We start from the raw sequence: 12172 nt of genomic DNA, 5'->3' as shown, positions 1-12172 counted from the left end.
GAGTTTATTCTATGTCTCCCAGGTTAGAATAATGCAAAAAATATTTCATCTACTTTCTCATATTTGGTAATAAAATTAGGATTTGCCAAGTTTTGTTACTTTCTACAATATTATAAAAAGGAAGTAGGGTAGACATTTAGCGTAACAGTTAAGAAACCTCTTGGTATGCCTGAATCTCATATGAGAGTGGCCAGGTTAAAGCCATGGCTCTTCTGATTCAACTCCCTACCTAAGGTCATCATGGAGGTATGAACAGAGCACATCTGCATTTATAATATGTACACGTTTATTGTACATTATGCCTCCTGTGAGGCAGCTGGCTCAAGTAGTTGGGTACCTGCAATCCATGGGAGAAACCCAAGTTGAATTCCTGGCTCCCAGCTTCAGTAGTGCCCGGCCCAATGCTGCTACCATGGGTATCTCAGGAGTAAATTCAAACATGGGATCTTTCTTTCTCTTTCACACTCACTCTCTTTTGCTCTCTCTCTCTCCACACACATGCACACACACACACACATACATATATATACACACCCTATCTTTCAAACATATGAAAAATGGGAAAAAAGTAAATTATAGCCCCAAGTGCATGTCCACACAATTCCTTCACCAGCTAGCCTATGTCAGCAGTACACTGGGTGATTCTGTATTTTTTCAAAACTGAGTTAAAATGGAATGAATATTAACAATCACAAAAAGAACTTGACTATCAAGTATTTATGTAAAAATAGTTTAAAATTGAAAAGGCACAAAACAAGATTGCCAGTCCTAAAAATAGTTTCACATAAATACCTAAAAGATACAAGTAGTGCTATGAACTATGAACATACATTAAGTTCATTCTGATACAACAACAGTAATTATAAATTGTAGTTGGCTCACTGAAGCAAAACTAACCTAAGTTACAATGGTAGAAATCACTTTTTAAGCTTAACAAAAACTAAGAAGGCTATTTCTTGCCACAATCTAAACTGCAAGTTCACTACACTACACTAACAACTGCAAAATAAATAAATCATTTCAAATGATACCATTATATGTGTATATATCCCCAAACCATTAAAAACAAACATACTGCACAACCATACATTTTCCTTACTATCTAAGTGTATACAATAAACATGCACATATTTTACATAAAGTTGTGGTATGTACATACACCAGAACATAAACATAAAGAAGTTAGTGACTCACAATCCTGAAGGCAAGCGTTGTTTTGTTTTGTTTTGTTTTTGTTTTTGTTTTTTTTTCAGCACTTAAGATTCCCTTATTTTTGACCTTGACTTCCTGGGCAGTGCCCTAGCTATGGGATAAAAGGATTGGTTGTAGAGTGTGTGTGTGTGTGTGTGTGTGTGTGTGAGATGCCCTGGAGAAAGGATGGCAGGTGGTAAAACCACAGCCCCTACTCAGATCATCCAGTGAGGTCTGGAAGGTCTCCAGCCAAATGGCATTCTGGTGTTTAAGGCCACTTTTGGGTAGTGCTGTTGGCACAGTTGGAGTGCCCAGGACTGTGGTCCTTTCCCAATTTTGCTTTTAAACTACAGCCAGCTTGTTGGAGGGGAATGGGAGGAGGGTGGTGGTGCAGGGCTGTGGTCTTGGGTCATGTGCACAGGGAGCTCTGACCCCCCTCACCCTGAGAAGTGTCTAAATGTCACAGCAGCTATACAGTACCAATGGCAAGCCCCCAATCCCCGCACACCATGGACATGGCAGGAACTGGTGAAGAGGGAAAAAGTTTTTTTGCACATGTCATAAACACTGTCAAGCACATTCAGTTTGAGAAGACTGTGCAACATGGAAATGTGCCACAGCAATTTCACTATCATGGTGAGACTCATGTGCATACAGAAATCCGGCCTGCAGGGCCGGACAGCAAATCACAGGGAGATGAGATCCAAGCCTTCATCTAGTAGGGACGAGGACCACCCAGCCCAAGGGACACGAAAGACCAGTAAAGTCATTTGGTCTCACCCTGGCTAGGCAACTGCAGGGAGAAGTCATAATTCAATCAATCCACAGCAGACTAGTTTTTAGGTTGATATTTTGTATGGGCCCAGGATGACATTATAAATATCCATATGGCTCTCGGCAGAAAACAGGTTCACTACCCATGATTGATCACCTGGCACACGATTCAGCTTCAGATTGCTTCATTTACACTCATCAACAGATTCATTTTCCACTCTTTGATTAGATTTTTTCCCAATACATTATACAAAAGATGAATTGTCTCTTAAATTTACTTCAATAAAAGCCCTTAATCAACTATCCAATATACTTAGAAACATTAAATGTAAAATCTACTGCCCTGATTTTTATACCATTTCCTCCCATAATCTACTGTAAATGTGAAATTGTCTGTTCATTTCCCATCAGAAGATGAGACCAAACTGACCCCTACAGACTTGATTCTGAAGGTTGATTATCAAGGTTGGTGAAAAACTGTACTTTACTCTTCCAGTCTACAAAACAGCCTGATGTTCTGAGGCTGCACAATGTAAACATTTAAAGCAGTAAGTCAACAGTTTTAGACAACAAAAAAGCTACTTCTAAGTTCCACAGTATCAAGTTCTTATATTAATGAATACTGTATCTACTGATGAACTTACATGTAAATACATTCCAGGAGAATCTAATGCTACATTTTAATGTCAGAAAAAAGGATGAACTTTGAAGTTCTGCCAAAGCCATTTGGGAACAAAAAGATTTTCTTATCTTTTAATTTAAGTCAGTATAGACTATACACCTCTTAAAGAATCACATTAGGAAGAAAGCAATAAATGACACCCTCAGACCAATTAACACTTGCCTTGCACATACCATAACAGACCTATATATCAAATTCCTCCAAGGCAAAACAAAAAAGGAAAACAAAACATAGGTTTTTTTTATAGTACAAAACAAATGCAAATCCTCAATCTCTCATTAATTACTGGCAAATAAAAATAATTATGTGCCTTGGTAAAGCCAATTGCATATCTATACCAAGAATTTAAACATGGCAAAGAGCAAACATACAACCATGATGCCTGGCTCTACTGCACCTGTGTGTTGAGGGGTTTCAGCTGGGCCTTCAGTGCTGCCTCTGTCTCCTACATCACCCAGGAGTTAACCCACTCTCCTCACCCAGGAAACTGCTGTATCCTACTGCCTCACCTCCCTCTCCCCCCGCTAACCTTGCTTCCCACTTCACTAAAAAAAAAAAGCCATGGAAGAGAACAGCCAAGTATGCCACTCTGTCCATCTACATGCACGTATGCCTGTATGGTCCATCTTCTCTCCTGCTGAATCCCTACTGAAACTCGTGATACCTGATAGCATTCTCTCTCATTTGGCCAAATATATTATACCACTACTTTGTCTCTCACATTTACATCAATAATTCTCTCTCTGTGTACCATTCTTACCATCATGAAAACATACTGTCATAGCTGCACTTCCTGATCCCAAATCCCTACCAAACACACATTCCCATTCTAATCCTTTTTATCATTAAGAACCTCAAAGCTACCTATGAGTCTTCCCATCTTTCTTTCTTTCTCTCTCTCTCTCTCTTTTTTTTTTTTTTTTTTTTTTTTTTTTTTGCCTACTCACAAGTTTTTGACACAGCATTCTACCAAAACCACTCTGGCCAATGTAATGGATAACTCCTATGTAGCATAATTCAAACGTGAAATGATACAATTTGAAAATAGTTTGGCAGCTCCTTACAAAATAGACATTTATCTGTGATAAAAGAAGCTTGTATATCGATTAAATTGTCAATCTCAGAAGGTCTTTACATATGATTTATAGCTATTTATAAAGGTGACTCTTCCTTGCTCTAGAACATAAACCTACCAGATAATCCAGCCATTCCAGTCCTACCAATTCCTAAGAGAAATAAGCACATACATCCACAAAAATATTTGTCCACTGATATTCACAGCACAAAACTGGGAAATGTCCAAAGGTTCATTAACAGGCAAATGGAACTGTGGCATATCAACACAAAACAACACTATGTGGCAATAAAGAGGACTGAACTACCGAAACATAATGGTAATGTTGAATCAAAACACATAACTGTACTGAGTAAAAGAAGTCAGAAAAGGAAAAGAATATTTCTTGTGTGAAGATCTTATAGAAAACTCCAGGAAACACACAAACAAATGTATCACGACCCAAACCAATGCAAGAGCAGTCATGAGCACCAGAGGAAGGGAGGCCAAAGGCTGCAGGGAACTTCAGAGGGGACTGGGTATCTTGATTTTAGTGACACTGTCACAGGTATATATATATATACATATGCCAAAACATTAAATTGTTTACATTTTTCACTTATTGTATGTCTTATTAAGCCTATTTGTAAAAAGAATATAACAAGAACTCTAAATTAAAAGGCAGTCTGCTTTAAAAGCACAGAAATCAAGAGATCTTGCTGGTTCAGACCCTAGATACCTGCAGTTCTCAAGACTGGGCCAAGCCAAAACAGGGAGCCCAGAAATCAATCTGGGTCTCCCCAGTGAGTGGCCAGGGCCTTCGTATGTCAGGCGTCACCACCGTCTCCTAGGGTACACATTAACAGAAAGCTGCATCAGCAGCAAAACTAGAACTCAAACCACAACCAGAATGCGGGCATCCCAGGCACCACGGAGCCAAGGGCTTGTCCATCAATAGTATAATCATACCTATAAAATTACATAATAAAAGAGTACAGCAGATACTTCATAATTATTTTTATAAAGATTAAGTTGGTAAAAATGAAAACAGATGCTAAAGAAGCATAACGTTAACAATGAATTGAAGCAGGATCTCAATAGATCTTCCTTTTTCAATAGCATTCTGAAGGAGAGGATAAAAGTGGAAAAAAAGAAATATGCTGTCCCCAAAGTCCCTCCGTATGAAGTCAATAAGCCGCCTACCACAAAGAAATGCCTGTGAGTAGCTTCTGAGATGGGTCATAGCTACTCCAATACAAAAGTGTACTTTGTCAATAGCCCCTGGTAGTTGCAAAATTTCTTTAAACTTGTCATAGGAAACTAGCCAGATTTCTTTTTTTATCATCATCACCAACCTTTCCCTACCAATTTTATGGCTTTTAGTTTCCTAGGAACTAATGAATGACCACAGCAGGTGTCCTCAGTTTGTGAGTCTTGCAAGAAAAGCCCCTTTCCTCAGACTCCTCAGTCCTGTGTGTCCCAATCTCCCACTAAAGTGAAGGAAATCATGAAGGCTTCTTTATCTCCTTAGCTTCTCTCTTTGAAATTCTAAATTCCACGCATAACCACCAATCTTTGCATCCCCTTGGCACATGAATTAACCCACTCCTTTCATCAGTGGCTGTGATTATGAGTTTTCTGCAACATGACTCATTCAGGTTTAAACTATGTTCAAAACACAGCATGCACTGAAATGGAAAGGAAGCCCTTGTGACTCACCTCATTTCCACCAACTGCTTTGGTTAAAATCACTGCAGAAGACACAGGGGGAGGCATGCAACCTACTGTCTGCAAACTGAAAAATAAAAGAACATTCAATTATAGGGTTTTTCGATCATAAATAGCTTTTACTACATTTACCCTAAAAATAGCAGACCTCAACAAATGAAAACAGGATGGAATTCATTGACACAACACGCCCTGCGGGGTTCAGATCATTCTGCATGAGGCAACAAGGTCTTGAAGATGCTGCAGAATATACAGCCCATATAGGGCTCTTAGTTCCCACTCCATCCCTCAGAGTTTAAGTGATTTTGGTATTTAAACTGTTTCTGTAAAACACAAAAAGTCAGGGATGAGTATTTCACCTAGCAATTAAGGGACCACTTAGGATGCCCCCAAGCCCCATCTCCTGATGCTTCAGCAACCATCTCCTGATGTTAGCTTTGTGCAACCAGAGACCCTAGAAGGCAGTGGAGAGGGTTTAACAGCCTGGCAGACGTGGACGAAGGTCACAACTCAGGGATAGAGGCACTCGTGTATTTCTAATCATTCTAGCTTTTTCTCTGTGGCCCGATCCCTTTTATGTATAAAATGGAAAACAAAACATATGAAATATAAATATGCCATCTGTGGGTAGAATGGCACACAAAGGTATAAAAAAGAAGGTATTCTTGCCTTCAAAGAGCCAGAAGATTCAATACAAACATGTCCACAACTAACAGAAAAATTGGGCCATTGCCCCTTCAAGATAGAATCTTCCTTCTACCACTGTCTCTCTATGCCTATTTCAAGAATGCTCTTCTTCTACCACCTGCCACAGATCTTTCTTTCCTTACTCTCCTGAATGGGACTTCTGTTCTCTCTTCCAGAAAAAGAGTAACAACCTAAGAAGTAATCAGTGATTTTCAGATGCTCAAATCTAAGATTTGCTTCCTGACATTCATTCTGCTACCATTTTTGCTTCTTGGGACATTGTCTATGCTTGGTTAGTAGCACACTTCACCATTCTAATTTATCTTCTTTCCTTCCACCAGACCGTTCTGGTTTTTTGCTGATTTTTCTTTTTTGTTTTCTTTTCAATCATATTCTTGTCTGTAATATCTACATTCAAATTTATGTCTTACCTTAACCTCCATTCCTAAATTTATTGCTGTCTAGAATTAGGACTTCAAACTAAACACATCTTTTATAATATGTATGTGGGTTTTTTTCTAACTTTACTGATGTAAAACTGACAAGTTAATATTGTGTGTGTTTGCAGAATACATTTTTGCATATAAGAATTATAAAATCATCAGCACAATCAAGTAATTTTGCATTCATTTCCTCAGTTATCCATCCCAGTTTTTCATACAAAATACATTAACTATAGCTAGTATGTTATCCAGTAGGTCTCCAGAACAGATTTATGTATTTTATAAAAATGCAATATTCGGGGAGTGAATCATCAGATGGAAGATCTTTCTCTCTGTCTCTCCTCCTCTCTGTATATCTGGCTTTCCAATAAAAATGAATAAATCTTTTTAAAAAATGCAATATTCACTCTGGATTTAGCTATTCTGTCAATGAGACTCATTTTTAGTTTCATTTGATTTTGGTTTCTTGATATGTTTTGTTTTTGTAAAGACAGAGAGACTGGCAGGCAGAAAGCAATGATGCACTAATTCTCTTCCCAAATGCTCACAAAAGCCGTAGCTGGTCCAGGTCAAAGTCAGGAAGCAGGAGCAGGACTTGAGGCAACACCTGTGAACCCCCCCCGCCCCCGCCAAGGTGTGCACAAGGAAGCTAGAACACAGTGCAGAATTTGGACTTCAAACCAGGTACTCCGAAATGAGATATGAGTTTCCCAAGTAGTAAACATTTGTTCTAGATCAGGTTTTGGTTTTGTTTAAATTTGTTGTTGTTGTTGTTTGTTTGATTTATTTTACTTTGTTTTTTTAACTATCCAGTTTGAATCTCTGCGATTATATTCGACTCTACTTTTTCCTCACACACAACTGGTCAAAACAATCAGCTTTCCATTCTTTTTCGTGACTACTGAGATGGACACTTACATAGACCTGCAGAATACTCTCTTACCTCCACATTGTCCCTTCAGCAAAGAAAGGCAGGGAGTCTGTGCCCAGAGCATCTTCATTTCACCCACTTACCCATAACTCTAAGGTAGGAGGAGTCTGTACCTCTCCAAGTTAACATGCTAAGTACGCACTCTCAAATATCAAGAGAATGAGAGAGAAATGAAATGAAAGAGCTTTCTGTGACTGTGGTAGGGACAGTGTGATTCCTTTAATACTTAAGGTGAGAACTGTACACCTGTTTCATTTAGCATACTGAAATTGTAAGCACTACTCTCCTAACAATAAACCCAGTACATTACTGTCAGGCTAATCTCTTTGAACATGTAATTCTTATCATGTTGTTCTCTTATTCAGATCCCTTAGGAGCTCTCTTTCCATCATCCATATAATGTCACATGTAAACTTCTCACTCCAGGGGTCTAGGTCACCTGCAAGTTCAGCTTGTCTCCCACTTTGGACTCATTTTTGAACTCTAGTAGTACCCAACTCTGCTGACCTAATCATACCATTCAAGGGGTATACTGTGCACTGACCCATTTTTGGTGGCTGTTATTTATTTAATTAGTTAGGTATGTCTAATGTTTATATATATGCATGTATGCATGTATGTATATATGTATGACCTACTTACTTAACTACATTAGATTTACTCTGAGGACAAAAGAAGAGAAGTTAACATCATATCCTTTGAGTGCCTTACACATGTTAAATATTCAGTAAACACCGACTCTTAATAATCATAACACATGTTGATCTAAAGCAACACCATCATATTCAGGTAATGTTTTCTGCTTTTTGCTGGAATTTTATGTTTTTTTCTCCCAAATGCCAGGTGACAAAAACAACCCTATTGCCACCCCCTTGTATTTCTCCCTAGTTATGTGAATGATGCCATAATTACCCAGTGTTTCCTATAAAACATCCAAAATAACATACTTGATTCCCCCTCTCCTTCTCATCCTACGATCTTCTCCACCTACATTTTCAGAGAGCTCTACCTCTAAAATCTCTTACATATTTTCATTTCTCTGTAATGCATTGCTTCTACTCCACTCTAGTATTTAGGCTAGGCCCTTATTGGCTTTCTCTCAGCCCCCCTGACTTTCTCTACTCCACAATGTACAGGCCCTCAATTCAATCCTTTTCCCATGTAGCTCCCTGTAGCATGCCAAATGAAATTGGAATGCTTTGGGCCTGGCGGCATGGCCTAGCAGCTTAAGTCCTCGCCTTGAACGCCCCGGGATCCCATATGGGCGCCGGTTCTAATCCCGGCAGCTCCACTTCCCATCCAGCTCCCTGCTTGTGGCCTGGGAAAGCAGTCGAGGACGGCCCAAAGCTTTGGGACCCTGCACCCACGTGGGAGACCTGGAGGAAGTTCCAGGTTCCCGGCATCGGATCGGTGCGCACCGGCCGTTGCGGCTCACTTGGGGAGTGAATCATGGGATGGAGGATCTTCCTCTCTGTCTCTCCTCCTCTCTGTATATCCGGCTTTCCAATAATAATGAATAAATCTTTAAAAAAAAAAAAAGAAAGAAATTGGAATGCTTTAACATGGCCCACAAATCCCTATATGCCTGGCTCCTGTCTGCTTTTCCACCTACATGTCGTATTATCTTCCCACACCACCTAGCTCTGAATACCATTGTTACTTTACTGACCCGCAACTATCAGACTTGTTGCTGCCCCTAGGGCTTTTGCACATCACTTCCTTTGCCTAGAACATTCTGTCACTAGAATTCTGTAATCTAAATTAAACAGTAACTTGCCTTGCAAGCCACTTTCAACTACATCACACTGCCTTACTCTTCTCATGTTATTTATCTCTGTCTTGATCATCTATTTGCTTGTTTATTGATAATTACATGTTCCAACTATCCTCCATGTAAAATCAACTGGCAATTTACCAGTTTTGGTCACAACTGGTCTCTGAAGAACCATAACCATTTGTAACACACACAAGAAGTCACATGAATGATCTGAATAAATCAATGAATTAGTGATCTCAGTTGATAGACCCAATATTGCTATTAAGGAGGCAGCAAAGGAATGATCACTTTAATTTTACAAATCTGGAAACTGAGGTTCAAACTACTACATTATTTTGCTCAAAGTCATAGACTCAAGACAAAGTTAAATCAGAACTCAATCTTCGGACAGTTCATGGTTTGGGCTATAATATCAAACTAAAATGCAGTTAGCTACAAAACCCTTTGAATAATTTTTAAAATTGTTAAAAATTTATAAACATGTTAACGTGTTTAATGAAAGAAAACATTCTAATAAAAATCTACTATTACTTCAACCATTTTATACAACATTAAATAAATGAAACATTGAATATCCCAAATATAGACATTTCCTTCTTTCATTTCCATTTTAAAAGCACAGGGAGTCAGTCATTATCTATACACATTTTTTAAGTAATAAAATACAAAATCTAAGCATCCAGGGGACAGTCTACACCATCCAGGCATTCTTCCTTGCCTTTTTCTCTCAAGACTACTCTTTCAAACCCTTAGAAAGTGTCCATCCTAGAATATTCTTTTCAACAATTCTTTGTTAAAACTGTTCAATGAAATACCATTGTTAATGTTAAAAGTAATTTTTATTTCTTTATAACACACATGAGACTTCCACATCCCACATCAGAGTGATGGGGTTCAAGACCCAGCTTCACTTCCAGTTCTAGCAAACTGTAAATTCACATATTAGGTGGCAGGCGGTAGTAGATCAAGTAGTCAGAACCCTGATGCCATGTGGGAAACCAGGAATGACGTTTGGTCTCTGGGCTTTACCACATAATATGGTCCAATCTCTCTCTCTCTCTCTCTCTCTCTCTCTCTCTCTCTCTATTTCTCTCTCTCTCTCTCTCCCTCCCCACCCCTCCCTCTCTCTCTTTCCCCGGTCCCATTTTAAAATAAATAAAAATTGATTAACTAAAACTCAGAAAAAACCATATAAGATCTTTAGTATTTATTTGCCATAAAGCAATAATGTCAGTAGAGATTCCCCCATTGACTCCTCAAAAGATTTAAACATACATACCCCTTCAAAAGCCATTCATTGATGGGTGTGATTGATAAAAGCTGGAGGAAGAGCCATATTGTTGCAGGGAAGAATGCGAGAGTAAAGATCTGAATAAAAAGATGCAGTTTTATGTGAACCAAAGCACTGGTCAGCTCCTGAAAACATGAAGGGCACAAAACAAACAAAGGTGAGAAAACTACTGCTGGAGGGATCGCTACTAAAATAATATCATAAGCTCATTTTTAATTTTACTTATTTCATAGCTAAAATTTGTATCTACAAGCATACATATAAAGGACCAATTTCAAAATAAAAATGTTACTCATGATGATTTATATAATATTTCATACCATGTCTGAAAAACTGTACAATTTCTTGCAAAAAGTAAGGCCTGTGTCACATAATGCAATGTAATTAATAAAAAAAAAGTAAGGCCTGATATTTCAAAATGCCAGGACTAAACTAACCATATTTACACCAGTGTGCAACTTTCTACATCATGTGGGAATTGTCTACACCATAAACAAATCGGCACATTTACCTACATAAAAAGAAAATCTTCTTAAAAAAAATTAGTACAACTTATTCTATTTTAACCTAATACAATAATTAACGTATTTTCATTACAGTGAAACTAGGTTTCAATTGACATTCTCTTACTCAATCTATGAACAATAATTTTTCAATGCTTTCCTAACAGTCTACAAGTTAAGGTGGCTTTTGCCTCTACCATCTACTCCTCAGATTTTTTTTATTAACATTTACTAAATATCAATTAAATGCTAGACTCTGAGTTTGTCTTTTAAAAAAAAGCTTTTTTGTTTATTTGTTTTGTTTTGTTTTTTGTTTTTGTTTTGGAAAAGGCAGATTTACAGAGAGGAAGAGACAGAGAAAGATCCTCCATCTCCTGATTCACTCCCCAAATGGTGGCAACAGCCAAAGCTGAGCCAATCCAAAGCCAGGAGCCAGGAGTCCTCTCTGGGTCTCCCACATGGGTACAGGGTCCTAAGACTTTGGACCATCCCCCACTGCTTTCCCATGCCACATGCAGGGAGCTGGATAGGAAGTGGAGCAGCTGGTACATGAACCAGCATTCATATGGGATCCTAGCACTTGCAGGTACAGGATTAGCCAGTTTAGCCATCAGGCCGGCCCCTGAGCTTGTCTATTTAGGCATGTTATCTTATTTAATCCTCACAACAATCCATTTAGAATATGAGCTCCTCTGCAGTAAAGATCAGAACTAAACCAATTTCTGACAAGTTATCAAACCCACCCCTGCTCATTCTATTGTGTCACACAGCTGCCTCAAGCATAAAAAGAACGCAGTCAACATGGCAAACTAAGCACATGTTACAGATCTCACAGCTTAAAGGGAAAAGTTACCTACTCTGTGGGGTTCAAACATACAGAACTCACAAGCATTTGTATTTGAATTTGTTATGTGCTTATTTTGAAATAAAACAAATTTTTAACGTAGTACAAAAAGTAATAGGCAAATAATCACATAAGTACTTTCAAATTTATCAGCGTTTTCACTGGCCATAAACATGGAATTGTAATGGTCTCCTAGCATGAGTGAGCTTTTTCCGAGACTCATTGGCCAAGGCTCAGGGCTTTCACACTGTGTCGGAGCGGGCTGGC

At 38.5% G+C, this 12172-nt stretch overlaps 1 protein-coding gene across 2 annotated transcripts in view; it reads right to left on the bottom strand.

The window, feature by feature from the left end:
• SLC10A7 (solute carrier family 10 member 7) overlaps nt 1–12172 on the bottom strand; it is a 273880-nt gene that overhangs the window by 247384 nt on the left and 14324 nt on the right. Inside the window, exons 3-4 of one of the 2 annotated variants that reach the window (XM_004588132.3) lie at nt 10547–10683; nt 5421–5496 (exon numbers count right to left, since the gene is read on the bottom strand). In XM_004588132.3, the coding sequence (XP_004588189.2) occupies nt 5421–5496; nt 10547–10683 (213 nt within the window). Of the gene's footprint in view, nt 1–5420; nt 5497–10546; nt 10684–12172 lie in introns of those variants that run through there. The other variant, XM_058666791.1, reaches the window with a different exon arrangement.

The sequence above is a fragment of the Ochotona princeps genome, chromosome 7 (genome assembly GCF_030435755.1).
Source record: "Ochotona princeps isolate mOchPri1 chromosome 7, mOchPri1.hap1, whole genome shotgun sequence".
NCBI classification, from domain to species: Eukaryota; Metazoa; Chordata; class Mammalia; order Lagomorpha; family Ochotonidae; genus Ochotona; species Ochotona princeps.
The sequence above is the reverse complement of the archived record's forward strand: the minus strand, read 5'-3'. Positions and strand labels throughout refer to the sequence as shown.